The 17,377-nt window shown below is 33.2% G+C and overlaps 1 protein-coding gene across 2 annotated transcripts; it reads right to left on the minus strand.

Annotated features, from left to right (window-relative positions):
* Positions 1 to 13,381: 13,381 nt before the first annotated feature.
* LOC141602553 (uncharacterized) lies at positions 13,382 to 17,032 on the minus strand. 2 transcript variants are annotated; one of them, XM_074422780.1, is made up of 2 exons: positions 16,683 to 17,032; positions 13,382 to 14,971 (listed from the first exon to the last, which is right to left on the minus strand). In XM_074422780.1, exon 2 carries the CDS (start codon positions 14,536 to 14,538, stop codon positions 13,972 to 13,974), a length of 567 nt encoding a protein of 188 aa, XP_074278881.1. In that variant the 5' UTR covers positions 14,539 to 14,971; positions 16,683 to 17,032; the 3' UTR covers positions 13,382 to 13,971. The 2 variants fall into 2 exon arrangements, 1 of the variants encoding a protein (XP_074278881.1); XR_012524519.1 differs by lacking the exon at positions 13,382 to 14,971 and adding an exon at positions 15,861 to 16,159.
* Between the last annotated feature and the right edge of the window lie 345 nt (positions 17,033 to 17,377).

Below are 17,377 nucleotides of genomic sequence, written 5' to 3' on the forward strand. Positions count from 1 at the left end.
GACGAAAACGAGATTAACTAAGTTAAAGTTTAGTGATGCTCGACTCGAACGTATGACGAAAGTACCCTATAAGAGGAAATTAAACAAGATTGATGAAGTTGATTGATGTGGAGTTGGTCAAATTGGTCGGTCATGCAAAACGAGGCTAGTACTCAGAAGGATCCGAGCTTACGTGGTCGAAAGTTCAAGCACGTAGACGCCAAAAAGCAAGAGCGTGGTCTTAGAATGCAAAGGGAGAAGAGAAGGGCGGACACTCGCGTAAGAAATATGAGGAACGAAGGTCCCTATTTATACTAATCACTCGAAGGAATTAAGGTTTCGGTAAAACTTTGGAAGTAAATCTCGAAAAGATCTTAAAATACGCAGAAAGGAGATGGGGAAGAGGCGCAGCAACCACTGCGTCTCTTGGAAGAGCCGCAGCACCTGCTGCGTCCTTTTCCAAAAGGTTTCCTCCTGCGGAAGAAAGATTTTCCGCGTTTCTATTATGGAATTGCGGTTGATCTTAATTTCCTTATTTTATAAAATATAATTTCGGGATATAATTTACCAAAGATTAAAAGATTGAAAATATGGAATATAAATATCCGGAACATTCCAGAATATTCTGACTCGGCATTCTAAACGGTTTAGAAAATGAAGACGGTTTTTGGCCCGGACTCCAAATGTACTCTAATTACTGTCAACACGACCGTAACGGCACGTAGATGATGACCAAGGGGTAGACACAGGTATTTGAGCTATCACTTGACGATAAACTTACAAATTGTCATAAATCGTTCCGTGTACCAAACATGCGGCCAATCATCACCGGGTGGCTTGCGGGAGGTGCAGAAATGAGGTATCTACACACCCGCACCCTTTCCTACAACCGTCAATGCTGCCACCTATCGCCCTCGCCAACACCAACAGTACACCAAAACCTACTCCCACCCATCACCTTCCCCTGCCCTTGTTCCCACACCCCCATCTGCCACCACTAACTCCCGCACCCCTGCCCCCTTCAAAGGCAAATGCAATACTGTCGTGCAATGGCCATGTTATCTCATCCTGCTACAAGTTCTAATATGACTACCCTGACGTTGTTTTTCCAACTTCCAACTACAACTCACCACGTCAATCTCAGCCTCCACCACAAGCCCATACCGCCACCACCAATCAACCCTCAACCTCATCTCCTAAACCGTGGCTACTAGACAGCGAAGCCACGCATCATATCACCAATGATCTTAACAACCTCGCTCTCCACACTCCCTATAATTGAAACGATGAACTCCTTATCGGTGATGGTTCTGATCTCCCAATTTTCCATATAGGTTCTTTTACTCTTCTCACTGTTTCTCGTTCTCTTCAATTTCATAATGTTTTATTTGTTCCAAAAATTTCTCGTAACATACTTTCCGTCTCACAATTTTGCAACGATAACAATTCTATTTTTGAATTCTCACACAATTATTTTGTTTTAAAGGACCGGGATACGGGCCACACTGTCCTTCAAGGCAAACCGAATGGAGGTGTTTATGAATGGATACCCACGTCGTGTGCAGCACACTTGAGTCACGTCTCTAACTCGCTCGACTGACATCACCGTCTTGGGCATCCGTCTACCAACGTCCTCAACTATCTTCGTTCCAAGTTTTTATCTAATTTTAAGATTCCTGTAATTCGTGTGCCATCAATAAGAGCCACAAACTCCAGGTTTCAACTTCTACTATTATTTCTAAGGCACCTTTAGATTTATTATTTACGATGTATGGTCTTCGCCTATTACCTTATATGATTCATTCAAATATTATATCATCTTTGTTGATCATTTTACGAAATTTGTGTGGCTCTATCCCATGAAGCAAAAATCTGATTCCACTGTAATTTTAATCGTTTTCAAAAGCTTGTTGAAAAATATTTTAACCGACCAATCCTTCAAATTTTCTCCGATAATGGAGGTGAATATGTTAAACTGTCTCACACTCTAGCTGACAATGGCATTGGCCATCCCACCTCACCTCCTCAAACCCCCGAACTTAATGGGTACGCTGAAAGGCGACATCGTCACATTGTAGAAATAGGGCTTGCCCTTCTTACTCGTGCTAACCCGCCTCCACAATACTGGCCTCATGCCTTCACCACCGCATCCTATCTCAACAACCGTCTTCCAATACCCACCTTAGACAATATGTCTCCCTATCTAAAACTATTCGGCCATCCACCAAACTACACCAAACTCCGCTCCTTTGGATGTCTATGTTATCCTTGGCTACGACCGTACACTCGCCACAAACTTGACCCCCGCTCCAAACCCTGTGTCTTTGTTGGCTACTCCCCGACACTCATAAAGTCTATGTATCCCGTCATGTTCAGTTTGTTGAAACCCAATTTCCGTATCCTTCTCTTGTGTCTCCCTCGTCTACCCCGATCAACCCCACCTTTGTCAACTGGTTTCCAGAAATTATTCCCGCTGCCCCCCCCCCCACCCCCCACCCAACCACCCTATTGTACCTAGTTATACCTGAACCAACCACCCCTACCTCCCTTGCTTCCCCCCTTCCCCTGCCACACCGTCCACTCCTGACAACTCCCCCAATATCCATTCTCCTGTCACGCCTGCCACGTACCACATTCCACCTCCTCCACCCCCACCACCTCTGCCACACCCTCACCTCACTCACCTCTCCAACAACATCGTCAAACCCAACCCAAAATATGCTAAACTTGCCACCCTTACACCCCCTTCTCGCCTACCAAATACTGTGAAACAGGCCCTTGTCGACCCTCAATGGTGAGAGGCCATGGTCACTGAATACAACACTCTTATGCACAATGCGACATGGACCTTGGTCCCACCTCACCCCTCTCACAATGTGATTGGTTGCAAATGAATTTTTCGAGTTAAATATAAACCTGATAATTCCATTGACAAGTTTAAAGCTCGTTTGGTTGCAAAAGGATTTCTTCAACGACCGGGTATTGATTATTCCGATACCTTCAGTCCAATCGTCAAACCTACTATGGTACGTACTCTCCTACTCTTGCTCTTACTAATGGCTGGTTGTTTCGTCAACTTGACATTAACAACGCCTTTCTTCAAGGCTCACTAACTAACACGGTATACATGTCTCAACCACCCGGGTTTGTTAACCCTGAACACCCAACCCATGTTTCTTGTCTCTCCAAAGCTATTTATGGCCTCAAATAGGCTTCTCGTGCCTGGTATACAACCTTAAAAACTCACTTACTGTCTTGCAGTTTCAAAACCTCCATTGCTAATCAGTCCTTGTTCCTACCATCATCTTCCGCTCAAAAAATTTACTTACTTGTTTATGTTGACGATATTATCGTCACCGGTCCGAACTCTACCCATGTGTCGGCCTTCATTCACAATCTTGCTGCTGCATTTTCTTTGAAAGACCTAGGACCATTGTCCTATTTTCTTGGGGTTGAGGTCATTCCTAATAAGGATGGTCTCCTCCTCACTCAAACGAAGTATATTCATGACCTACTTGTTAAACACAACATGCTCGACGCCAAACCATATCCCACTCCAATGGTTACTCACCCTCGGCCCAGGCAAGGAGGGACTCCCCTCCTGAGTGCTGATCATATGGCCTATCGAGCTACTCTTGGTAGTTTACAGTATTTGTCCTTCACTCGTCCAGATATTACGTTTTCTATAAACAAGTTAGCACAGTTTATGCAACGTCCCACTATTGAATGGTACATCCCACGTTGGTCTTCAATTATTTCGTGCCTCCCCACCTCGTCTTCATGCATACTGTGATGCCGACTGGACTGGTTTTGTCACTTATCTTGGTAAAAACCCGCTCTCTTGGGCGTCCAAAAAGCAACGCGGTCTGGCTCAGTTGTCTACTGAGGCTGAGTTTCGAGCCGCCGCTGCTACCACTGCTGAAATTGTTTGGCTTCGGTCTTTGCTTCATGAGCTTGCTGTCCCGGTTATGTCTTTACCTGTCATTTACTGTGACAATTTGAGTGCGACACATTATTTTGCAAACCCTGTCTCTCACTCCCGAATGAAGAATTTGGCACTTTCTTTTCATTTTGTTCATGAATATGTTCAACAACAGAAGCTTCGTGTTCAACACATTTCGGGTGATGATCAATTGGCCGACGTTCTTACTAAACCTCTTGCTCACCAGCGGTTTACTACTTTGCTTTCCAAGATTGGTCTCTCGTTCGGATCGTCCATCTTGCGGGAGCGTGTTAGACGTATCTAGAATTCTCTCGAATTATTTTCCATGATTTTGTAATTTCCTAATTGTGTAATTTTTCCTAAATTCCTAGTTTTAGTTTAAGGTAAATATTCCTTTCTTTCTTGTGTGTATTTAGTATATAAGCATCTCTTGTACCCTATTATTAATTATCAATAAAAATTATAACCTTTCATAAATCTTACAGATACCTAAGTTCCAAGGATGCCTCATATTTATTATCATAGGATCACCCACTTTATCTTAATCTTTCGATATGGGGACAATTCTATTATTTATACGTAGTATATTTACCTCACCAACATTATTTTTCAATGTGGAACATATAGCATACTATGAATTTGTGATTTTTAACTTGTGCAAATTATATAAAATTTATAATCTAATGATAGCATTTGTTATCACGGATCTAATTATATTATTTTCATAATTTTATAAATAATGATTTTTTATCAAATGAAATGTAAAAAATTTCATGTAAAAAATTGAAACATGACTCGAATATAAATTAGGAAATATATACTATATGCTATATTATAATAACTAATAATTTCTCTAATTTATTCTTTATATCAAAAACTATTATTTATGAAACTTTCATGATTTTTGATGACGTGGACAACTTAAAATTGCTTGAAAAAAGTCTCTTTTCTAAATATATATAGATTAACACATCTTAAAAATTCCCGCTTAAAATTACCGCCCATATATGTTAAAGAGTAACGAAATTGCGCTCAATTGACTAATTTTTATTCTCTAAATATACTCTAACCAAATCTTTTCTAAATATACCCATTGTTAATTAGCTTCGCTAATTAACTACACTAATTGAAAGTATCTAACGTAAATACATATATACTGAAATGATTTATACAATATTCATCAATCTCTACCTAGATTGTCTCGCAAATTCCTTCCCTTCTTAATCTCCCTTTCTAAGAGTATAAAAATTCTCTTTGTTTTCCTACAAATTACATATATCTCAATAAGAAAACAAGAGAAATTTTTTCTTATAAAAAATTATTTTTTCCTTAAAATATAATCTTATAATTAAACTCTAATCTTTTAATTAAATTCAAAATTTTGATATTTTCACTATAATAAAATAATTTGGTATTAAACTATAGACTATTAGTTGCTAAATTTTCATAATACAAGAATTATTTTTCTAGATAATAACTCGACACATATGTACTATTAGGTTTGTGACAATAAATAAAATAATTTATAAAAATTTATAAAATGAAATCTGAGGTTTTATGGTAAAAAAAAATAATTTCATAAAAATACACATTTCATAACTTTATTCAATTCTTTGATTAGTTTTACATTTCGTTTTTTTTTTTCTCATATCAAAATACAACTGAGTGAGATATTAAATATTACTGAGGTGTCATTTAAAAAATATAAATAATATCCTAAAAAAATAAAAGCTCTATATTTAGAGTCACTTAATTTTTTATTAAGTACTCAAATTAAAACGCAACATTCCAATCAACAATTGAATTGCCGATATTTTATAAATTAATAATTAAGCCAATGGTATTAATATTAATGACAAACCATGAAATTTTCAAAACCGTCACAACTCATAAGTATACAAATTACAATAAATCAAAATCAAAATTTCGTTAACTCCGAAATATGGCCACATTTACAAAAAAATTATCTCTCAAGAAAAAAATACAATTATTTACGATCTCTTGCAATTAAATCATCATTGAATAAAAAAATTTATATTATCAGTACTTTAATCATTAGAATTTTTATTTATACCGAAAAAAATAAAATTAAATCAATACAAAAACATTTAAAGTAACCTTATTAACCCACGTCATTATATGCATCCCTTTTTTGTAAAAAAAAAAAAAAAAAAAAAAAAAAAGGTAAACGTGTGAGCCGTAGCAAAGAATCCCCTTTCTATAAAATCTTAAACAATTTAAGCAGTTCTATTGGTTCCTTGATTTCAGGAGAATGAATTATTTTTTATTTAGGTAGAGTCCCCCATGTTCTATGTACATATTTAATTATTCTCTCATATTTTTATCAAGTAAATATGTTACACTCGCCCGCAAGGGTGGAGTCTAGTGGTTCAAACTTTGGTGAAATTCCCAGGAGATCCAGGTTCAAGCCTCCCTAAGAGTCTGTCACCCTCGGGTGGCTTACCTGGTATACGTGTTCGGAGTCCATGCCTAATAGACTTCGAGCCTGTCACCCTCGGGTGGCTTACCTGGTATACGTGGTTTGCAGGCTATCACGTATACCCGGGGTTTACCCAGTGCGCATCGAATGTAGCGGCTACGGGTTCCCTCGTCACCAAAAAAAAAATGTTACACTCCATTATACTTTCATAGTTTTATTAATGATTATTCGATTTAATTCTAACACAAAAAAAATGGATAATTAAAAATAGATCCAGAAATTGAAAAAAAAAAACAGAAATCATTTAAAAGTCAGATATATATACGAAGTAAGTATTAAATTATTCATTATTGAAATAAAAACGAAGTGCATAACAAATTGACTTTTTTTAAAATCGAAAAGATAAATGTATCAAATAATAAATAAAAATATCTTAAAGAATTAGTCAAATTTAAAAAATAATCTGATAAAAATAGAAAAAAATAATCCAATAACTGAACATTTATTTTTGGTCTTTATAAAATCATGATATATATTGATCTAAAATAAATTATCAGATCTGACTATTAATCGAAAAAATAATTCTAAAAAAAATATCTTTTGTAGTTATTGTTTCCAAATCAATTTTATAAGGAATATTTGTAACAAAAAAATTTAAAAGATAAATGACATTAAAAATAACAATATTATCAAAAAACATATACGGTACTCATTAGTAGTGTTTGAAAAATCTCGGAGAATATAACATTTACCAATATGAAGCTTTTTAAATCGAAAATATATTTACTAAATATCACATGCAAATGAATTATTATTATGAAAAATTAATTTATTAAACAACAGAAAATATAATCGTGATAAATCGATTTACAAAATAATTGAGAGTAAATAGTTAATTTAAATTTAAAAAATACTCAGATATTTCATTGTAGCATACTTACATGAATCTATATTAATTATTGAAGTTCTTTTTTATGTACATCGCAAATGATGCTAAAAAAATAGAATAATAATTAGAGATGGATGATGTAGATAATTGTGAAAAAATGACATGATTAGGTTTAGTGAAAATTGGAAATTGGAAAAAATGAAAGGAATAAGAGTGAGCTTGAGAATTGAGATAGGTAGGTAGAGGGACCTAGAATATGGGAAGGAGAAAGTGAGTAAATTGATTCTGATATAAAAATTGTTCTTTGTAATCATTAGGTTAAGTGGGGGTGGGTTTGGATTTTCATTATGAGTGGTTAGTTTAAGATTTATTTAAGCTTGGTTTAATTATTTGAGCTCATAAGTACTTATATATATTGATTTTTGTGGGATTAGGTTTTCATTATGGGTGTTCAGATTATGGTTCGTTTTACTTTGGGCTTATAAGTATTAATTTACATAAGTGAATTTTGTAAATAACTCCTTTTTATGTTCTAATTTTTACAAATAACTCCAATTTATGTCCGTTTTTACTAATCTATAATTATTATTAAAAGGGTAAACCTTAAAAGCCACGTAGACAATGTCACCTTGCATAATCAAAATTCCACGTCGCCGGTTATAGAAAGCCATGTCATTATTTCTTATTTAAAAAGAAAACAAATTCACCCATTAAATGTAAATAGCATAACAAACATTAACTTTGCCTTTTTTTTTAATTTTTAGATAAATTAAACAACCACTAAAAATAAATTCATTCTAAATTTAATTTTTTTTTCTTTATTGTTAGAATATTTTAAGCAACAAATAAATATCACATAATTATACACCATTTATAAAATAATAAATAATTTGTAAATATTAAGAGCAAATAATAACATACTTAACATTAAACATTAATATTTTAATTTTTAAAACTATAATAGGTTAAACAAAAAATTAAAAATTTACATCACTCTAATTTTAAATTTTTTATATGTGCATATGTTGCCTTGTCTTTTATTTATAAATTATATTTATAAATTTATTTATTTATCAAATTTAATTTCATAAGATAACTTCCTAAACAATTCTCATGTAATGTGAATTTTGTAAAAAAAAAAAAAAAAAAAAAAAAAAAACTTTTCCATTTCTTTCTATTTACTCTATATTTATGTCTAGAATAAATATGCTAATAATGAAAATGAATACTCAAAAGTCATGAAACCTTTCTACATAATTATGTATATACTCCCTCACATTCATAATAAACCTCCCATTTCATTTTGGCACAAAAATTAAGGAAACACACTACCCCACCTTATAATTAAATTTGGACCACACAAATACACTACCCCACCATACAATTAAATTTGGACCACACAAACACTTACCAAAAAAGGAAATAGGGAGGTTATTGTGAATAACCGAAAAAGGAAATGGGGAGGTTTATTATGAATGGGAGGGAGTATTAACTTTGGTAATAATAATAAAAAAAAGTCTAATAGTCATAAAATGCATCCTCATTTGGCAATATAAATGTTTTATGGAAGGCAACATTTGTGAGCCAAAATTCAAGCCAAAATTCTTTTTACCCCTATTGCCAAAAAAATTGTATGTATGTGTGGAGTTGAACTATTAAAAGGTAAATATACTTATATCTTTATAATTCAATGCCTATTTCTTACCTTATTTAAGAGAAAACTTAAATTAATAATGATAAGGTTAATATTACATAAATCAAATTCCACCATTTTATTTTTTATTAATCACTCTCTGGATTTTTTTTGTATGGATAGTTAATTGGAGAAAGAAGACTATATGAAGAAGAGAAATACTATAATTGCTTAAACAAACAGTCCCCCCATTACACTCAATACTATGTTATAAACTAACTACAAGATTGACAACATGAATGTGAATGAGTAATTGTTTTTAGGTTTATAATTTTTTTTTTATTTCAGAAACTTTCAACTATATGTTTTATTTGGATATGTGTTATTTTTTTATCCATCATTTTTTCTTTGAAAAATAGCTCTCATAGAATGAAATTGGAGTTGCAAGGATCTCAATCTTTTTAACAAGTTGGACAAAAAAATCTCTTTTGGTATTAATAATGGCTAAAGGTAAATTATTGTCTAATACTTATGCGTACATGTCATATTATCTTGTGTGTATGTCTTATAACACAAATGAGATTGCAATGAGATTTGTAGTAGGCTATCATTTAACTCATTTTATCTTTTATGCAAAATTTTAAAATTTAGAATTTTTGATAAATTGATATAAACGATATATTAAGATTATCATTTATTAAACTTCATAATTATGCTACTATTAGAAAATATGATTTATGAGAATTAAAAGATTGAGAAGATAAAAAGTCCTATAATTCTATAGCTTCTTAACTCCTTACATTTCGAAATTTATTATTCTCAAAAAAAAGAAGAAAAAAAAGGATCGATAATTTAATATTGTGGATTAATTTACTCTTTCCTCTTCACGTACTAATTTTATTGGCCTAAATGACAAAGGGACATTCAAGCTTTCACATAGAAAATTTAGTACATAATCTATACAATCTAATTAAAAGGTAATCTTAAGCATTTATCACGAATTATTGAATTTATTAAAGATAACTATTTTTTTAAACCGCATGTTATTAGTATATTAATCAAAATAAACAACTAAAGTATAATATATAATTTTGAAAATAAACCAAAGTTGTCAAATAAATAAGACACTAACCGACTAACTTTTATGTATTCCAAAACTATATTTTTTAAATGGATCAACTAATTGCGCAGACAAGTATAAATAAAAAGATAAAAATAACAAAATTAAAACAGATTAACCCGTGAGTTTCACGGGTCACAAACCTAGTTACCACCTTAAATATCACTTAATCACAAAAATTACCACCAAATGTCGATTACGCTAACGAATTTTATAAAACCCGATCTATATACGACATTCCGTCTTAAACTTTTACAATATACCTAAACTACCCTTACCTTATCTATTAAATCCCCCTCCCTCAAACTAACACAACATTCATTTACTCCCTCACCCAAATCAAATTGACAAACCCAACGCCCAAATCAATTGTTCATCTCTCTCTTTATCACATGTATTTAACTCATTTACAACTGAAATTTCTTCTGCGTTTTCCCCAATTTAATACCTAATGTGAATTTCATTTGCTTGATTCTTCAGTTGCATTTCAAATCCAGTAATTTCAGAACTTCTACTTATTTTCTAGGATTTACAATGCTAGAAACTGGATGACTATTTAACTGGATGGCTATTTAATCTAGTTGATTTTTTAGAGTTCCTTTAATTAATTTAAGTTATCATTTATATTTTCTCTTGTTCATCTCTTTATTATTCGAAACTCCGGTTGATTTCCGTAATTATGATTTCAGGTGATTGTAAATGGCGCCTGGAATTAAGGTAGAAAATTATAGTGTTGAAAAATGCAAGTGTGGAGTCCCCGCTGATATTTGTACATCTCATACACAAAAAAGAAAAATTATGGGAGCAGGTTTGAGGGATGCAAATTTTACAAGGCAAATTCCGATTTGCGCGGTTGCGGACATTTTAAGTGGATTGATCAAGCAGAAAAGCAATGAGAGAAGGACGTAATCACGGATATATTAGCATCCAAGAAGAGTATGGACAAGGCTTACATAGATTTGGTTAATAGAAATGAGAAACAAGCAAAGGGTTTGATGCTCCTATGTATTGCAATTGTATGTTGAGGTATTCTTGTGTGTATTAGTAAGCTAGGTTATTAGTAAGCTAGGGTAGTTAGGTTAGTAAGGTGACAATGAAATTTGTAGTAGATTAATTGGGTATTGCAATTATCAAATTGAGAATGTAATGTAACTTTTGTGTAATGCACTTTGAATGAATGACAACAATTTCATTTGCACAATTATGTTAGTATGGTTGTGTGCATCTTCTCAAATTGATGTGATAATTAGAAGTTGTTTGCTGCTGAAGTACTAAGGCTTGACATGGGGAGGACCATTGAAAACACTAAATGCTTTAACTCATAGCACCAAAAGCATTAAAGTTCACAACTTCCACCACAACACTAAAATTTTACCAAGTGTTGCAATGCTCAAATTGTACTGACAAATGTACTATTACCACCAACCATGTATAACAGCAAATTACTACATAAAAGTGCTGAAATTATACTGACAAATGTACTATTACAAATCACACCACCTAACAAAACAAGTCCCATTATATTCATAGTTGAGTTCCTGACTCCACTGTTGGTTGGCTGCCACTCATTTGACTAAGAAATGTTTAGTGTTAAGCCTTGGTTGCCCTCCTCTGTTCCCTTTTTTCCTTGCAGCCTTCACTCATTCTGAGTTACTAGGAGGTCTAACACCTTTGCTTTTTGTGATGGGGTCAGACATATTATTCTTACATCCCTTGATATCATGTCCTAGTGTACCACACCTACCACACTTGTTGGACTTCGTGACCCTTTTTACTTGTGACCCTTCACCATGTTCTTTTCTCCTTTTTTTTCTTTGATGGTCTACCCGGCATTCTTCTCATCAGTGGTGGGAGAGGCTCCTCTTGGTCGGCTTTCTCCCAGTGTGCTACCCCAGGCATAGGGTCTGTTGCAGGTGTGTAGGCCAATAAATACTTGTCCTTTGAATAGGCTTGGTCAACATAATCTTCGGAAACGTGTCTTTGTTCAAGTATACAAGCCATTGCATGAACGCAAGGGATTCCACTCAACTCCCAGTGTTTGCAATTACACACTTGGTTTATCAAATTGACTGTGAATGAACCATCCTTTTAGTCAACCTCAAAATTGGTGTTTCTGAATGAGTAGATTTTACAATACCTCTTCTCAGCTATAATCCTCTTAAAGCATTTGTCAATATATGGCATAAAGGGCTTCTCATACTTGTTAGCCCCTTCCCTTTTTTCATAGTGTCTCTTCATTATATATCTTCACATCCACTCTATTTGAGTCAGAATTGGCTTGTCTCTTGCATCCTTCAACATAGCATTGAAGGATTCACAGAGGTTGTTGGTAATCATGCTACTCTTACAAGTGGTTCTGAAAGCATGCCGACTCTAATGCTTGGGTGGAATACCTTGACATACTCATGGGCAGGCTGACTAAGAAATTTGATGCCCTCAAGAGCTGTCAAATACTCAACTTAAAGCATTGAATATTTTCAATAACTATGGATGCAATGGATGGACTAATAACATAAAGTTTCTAAAATGGTTAAATATCAGACAACATTCAATATCATTTCCTTACCTCTGTTGTGGCCCATGCTGCTTGCCAAAAGCTATCTTTGAATGCTTGGCCACCAAATCATAGCTTGAAATTGGCCCAAATATGCCTAACACAATATCTAATCTTACCTTTAGGGAAAATAACATTCATTTCATCGATAAGTCCCCGACATCATTAAATACAAATTGATTAGAATTTGATAAATAGTGGCCAAGCAAAGATAAAATTTTAGGATAAGAAAGAAAAGAATGTTATTATCTTTTGCCTATCAGACATCATTGTAAGACCTTGACCCTCATCAAAGCCTACGTCTTTCACCAATAAATCAAGAAACCACTTCCAAGAGTGAGCATTCTCCACCTCCACAACAGCCCATGCAACAGGGAAAAGGTTGTTATTCCCATCCATAGCCACTGCTGGCAAACACATCCCAGGGTACATCCTTTTTAAATGACAATCATCCACACCAATAAGAACTACTTTTAAACCCTTCCTTACAAGCAACAAGGCAAATATACATCCTCTGAAATATTGGAGGTGGTCTGTCAACCCTATCAACCATTACATATGAGGTTGAACTTGGGTTGTATTTAATAATGGTTTTACCATAATCCCATACTCTACTATACTGCTCATTAGAGTTACCCCATATTATCATTTTTGCCCTAGCTCTTGCTACTCAACACTTATGATATCCAACATCAACACCTAGGTCTAATTTGACCCTATCTTAAGTAGCCTTCAATCTTCAATGTGGGTCAGACCTCCAAACGACCAGGCATTTATCTGCCAAAAATTCAGGAGTGACCATTCTGTTTTGGGTTGTATAAACATAGATGTGCTCCAAGTCATAGTCTTAATCTGATAAGTCATGTCATCATCCCCCATTTTGGTGGTATGCAACCTGAATAAACATTTTCTTTCATAACCACAGGTACACCTAGACAACCTTGACCCATTAGCATTCCAAGGGCATTTACATCTGTGTTTACAATACATAGTTGCCCTTCCATTCACATTGTGAGAAAAGTAAGGTTCTTACCCATCCTCAATGGTATGCTGCGTTATGGTCTTCCTAAACTCATACACTAATGAAAATTTTAACCCAACCCTAAGCACTATGGGTTTGGCAAAGTCTATATCAGGGTTAGATATGTCATAAGCGCTAGCCTCTTGATCTGAACCACCCACACTATTGTCATCATCAGAAGCTACTACATGAACATTCAAATCATCAACATTAAGAATGTTACTCCTAACTCTGTTTCTTGTCTCCCTAGTTTTTGCACATGATTGATTAAGATTCTTATTTACTGTATCAATCAGTGATTCATCAATTATATTAGTGAACAACTCTTTATCCTCCACAAAATCACCACCAACTTCATTATTGTCAATATCAGGTTCACTTAACTGACTATCTTAAGTCCAATAACCATCATCAAATCCATTACCACCATCAAAGTCCTCATCAAACTCTTCATCAATTATTTCATTCTCAAACTCAGACACCACTTGTTTACCCTTTTGCTTATCAGATAGCAACACAACATCACTATTACTCCCCTCATTTTCCCTCTCATAAATTTCACTCAGTTTTCTCCTAGTTGGTAGTTTATCTAACCTTCTAACAGGTTCCAAAATAGGTGAGGTTGCAAGTCTCGGTGACCTCCTAAGTGGGTTAGGACTGCTTGCAAACAAAGGGCTTCTCCTTAATGATATAGGGATGGCCATCATTTGAACACTAGGATCAGTTACACTGTCCAAAGGAAAAATTGGATTCTTGGTCTTAAGGGTCTTTGTAACTGACCCTTTTCTAGCACCAATGAAGTAAATGTCAAGTTTATTATCTTTATCCCTTGATTTCAACAGGTTTATCATTTGGCTTTCACTATTCAATCTCTGCATCCCAGTTGCCACACTCTTACCTTTAAGCTTAAAGTAAGTTTCAAAAGGCTGACCACCCATAAGCTTTGACCCAGTGTTCATTACATCAGTATAAGAGAATCTATTAAACACAAATCCAAATTGCAAACTTGATATCCCCTCAGCATAAACAATTTTCCCCTTTTTATTAGTCTCAAATTTAACACCATGTTAGTATCTAATATCAAATGTGAAATTATCAATAGAATCATACATCCTACATAAACATTAAGCATCAGTGTTGAAAGCTAATATTAATTACAATTTAATATTGTAATTTCACAATATGTATCTTTTATCACTTACTAGTAAGTAACAAATTGTTGCTTGTCTTTTGTTCGCAAATCGTAACTATTAAGTATCTAATTAGTTTACTGGGGCTGCTTGCACCTACTTTATTTTATGTATTGCTTGTAAAGAAAATATCTTCTTCTTCATTCCATGATATTTTTAATATTCCCATTGCTTAAGGTTGAGCTATGTGGACGAAAATCAACTGCAATGTTTTAGCAAAAAAAAAAATCAAACTATAAAGTACCTGAAAATTCTTCAAAATTAAAATCTCTTGACTAGCTTGTGGATAGGGTAAGGGTAGTTTAGGTATATTGTAGAAGTTTAAGACGGAATGTCATATATAGATCGGGTTTTAAAAAATTCGTTAGCGTAATCGACATTTGGTGGTAACTTTTGGGATTAAGTGATATTTAAGGTGGTAATTAGTAAAAACGGACATAAATGGGGGTTATTTGTAAAAATTAGAACATAAAAGGGGGTAATTTACAAAATTCAGTTTACATAAGTTCATAACGACTTATATCAAATTATCAACAGTTTCACAAGCATTTAAATTATAATTATGCGTCATTTATTTTCAATACTTTTGAATTTAGAAGTATTTTTAATATTGAATCACGTGAAATTATATCCCTATAAGTATAATTTGTAACATAGTTTTATCATTATTGACATTATATATCAAATATTCAAATTATTTTATTATCATTTGAGAATAATATATGTCAAATCCGTGTATTTTTTGCATGGGCTCAAACTAGTTTGGATTAAATTTAGAAAAACCTCTATGTTTAGGCCCCACCTATGCTCATATTAACAATAGAAAATGAATAAGATGTGTATTATTGATATGAATAATTAACATACAAAATCTACATGTATATATACTAGTACTAAATATATGCTACCTAAATTAGATTCATAAAATTAGGAGTTGATATATACCTAGTATAAAAGCTAGGTTTTTTAGAAGGCTCATATTGGTTCCTATTTTTTAGAAGTGGGAATTTGTTTTTGTTGAATAGGAACCCACGTTCACACTGGGCTTTAATTAAGCTCGAAAGATCATTTCATTGAGCAAAGCATGTGCATAATAAAAACCATATATTATACAATATATGGTCAGTGCCAATACCATAATAAATCCCATACTAAATCCCCGAACATAATTTATACAAATGTTTTAATCAATACATATTTCGGATACAAAAAAAATTACAAAATCCTAATCCTAATTTGTAAACAATTAAAAATCATAATTTATGAAGGATTATGATTAAAAAATACTAATACTAAGACCAAAAATTACAAATTGAATATAATTACAAAAAAAATCAAAAAAAAATCATTTGTTATGATTTCCGTCTTGATAGCTACACAAATAAAATTCCTATACACCAAATAACACAAGTGTTAATAACAATTAAAACAAATTCATATAATTATGATTCATAATGTTATAAAATATACAGAATTTAGCAAAACTAATAGCAAATTCTTATAATCATAATGTTAAAAAACACATATGGAAAGATTTTAACGAATATAAAAAAAAAAAAATTACTTTTTTTTTTAAAAAAAAAAAAAGAAAAAATATGAGTTTTACAAAGAATTAATATGAGAATTAAATGGGCTTAATTAACCTCATAATGTTAATTACAATAAAAAATATCAATTAGATTGAGAAGTCGTTTTATGCAATCTATTTAATGCAAATTTACATTGTGAAAATTAAGGACACTAATCAAATTGTTGGATGTCATCAAAATTAACCGAAAATTATAGGATTAACATTAGGTTAATTAAGCCACTTAATTGGTATTGTTTTAAGTAAATTAACATTATTTGTGACAAATTACAGACACTAATCAAATCGCATGTCATCAAAAAAGGGTGAAATTAAGTTTGTTTACCTTGATGTTGATCGCCGTTATTATGAACTCATTTCTTCATCTTCTTTGAACCCGATTGATTTATGATCTCCTATAGTGCGGCAGATAAGTGCTAAATGACATAATGAGGGGAAAAATAATGGCGGCGTGACTGCGTGAGACTGTGAGAGGGACTGAGGGATACGTCTATTTATTTGTATGTGAGGATGAGAGATTGTATTACAGATGAGAGGTGAAGATGGGGGGTGTGATTTTGTTTGAATGTGAGGATGAGGGCGGCGTCATTTGGTGTATGTGTGTTTGAATGTGAGGATGAGAGTTGAATGTTATGAGTGGGTGGGTTTGGTATGAACGGCCCAAATTGTGTATGAGTGTATGACCTATTATATTATTTGGTTTATGACCATAAAGTGTGAGAGAGAGACATTCATACAGTACTTCAAAAGTTTGCGACGAGTTAAGTACTATTTATGTAGGTAAATAAGATAAAACAGAATGCTACTTTCGAGGCACTCAACTTTTGTCTTATCTATTCACATAGATAGCATTTGATTTGTCGTAAGCAACATATGAGAATTTTTGTTAAATATATTATACATTGACCCATTATTTTATAGTGTTTTATTTGTAATTTTTGTTAATTAATGAAAATCGGGCCTAACTAATTATAGGTGAAGGCGGTAAGAGCAAAAAGTAAACAATTAGTCTTGCTGAAG

This window comes from Silene latifolia, chromosome 9, assembly GCF_048544455.1.
Source record: "Silene latifolia isolate original U9 population chromosome 9, ASM4854445v1, whole genome shotgun sequence".
NCBI lineage: Eukaryota > Viridiplantae > Streptophyta > Magnoliopsida > Caryophyllales > Caryophyllaceae > Silene > Silene latifolia.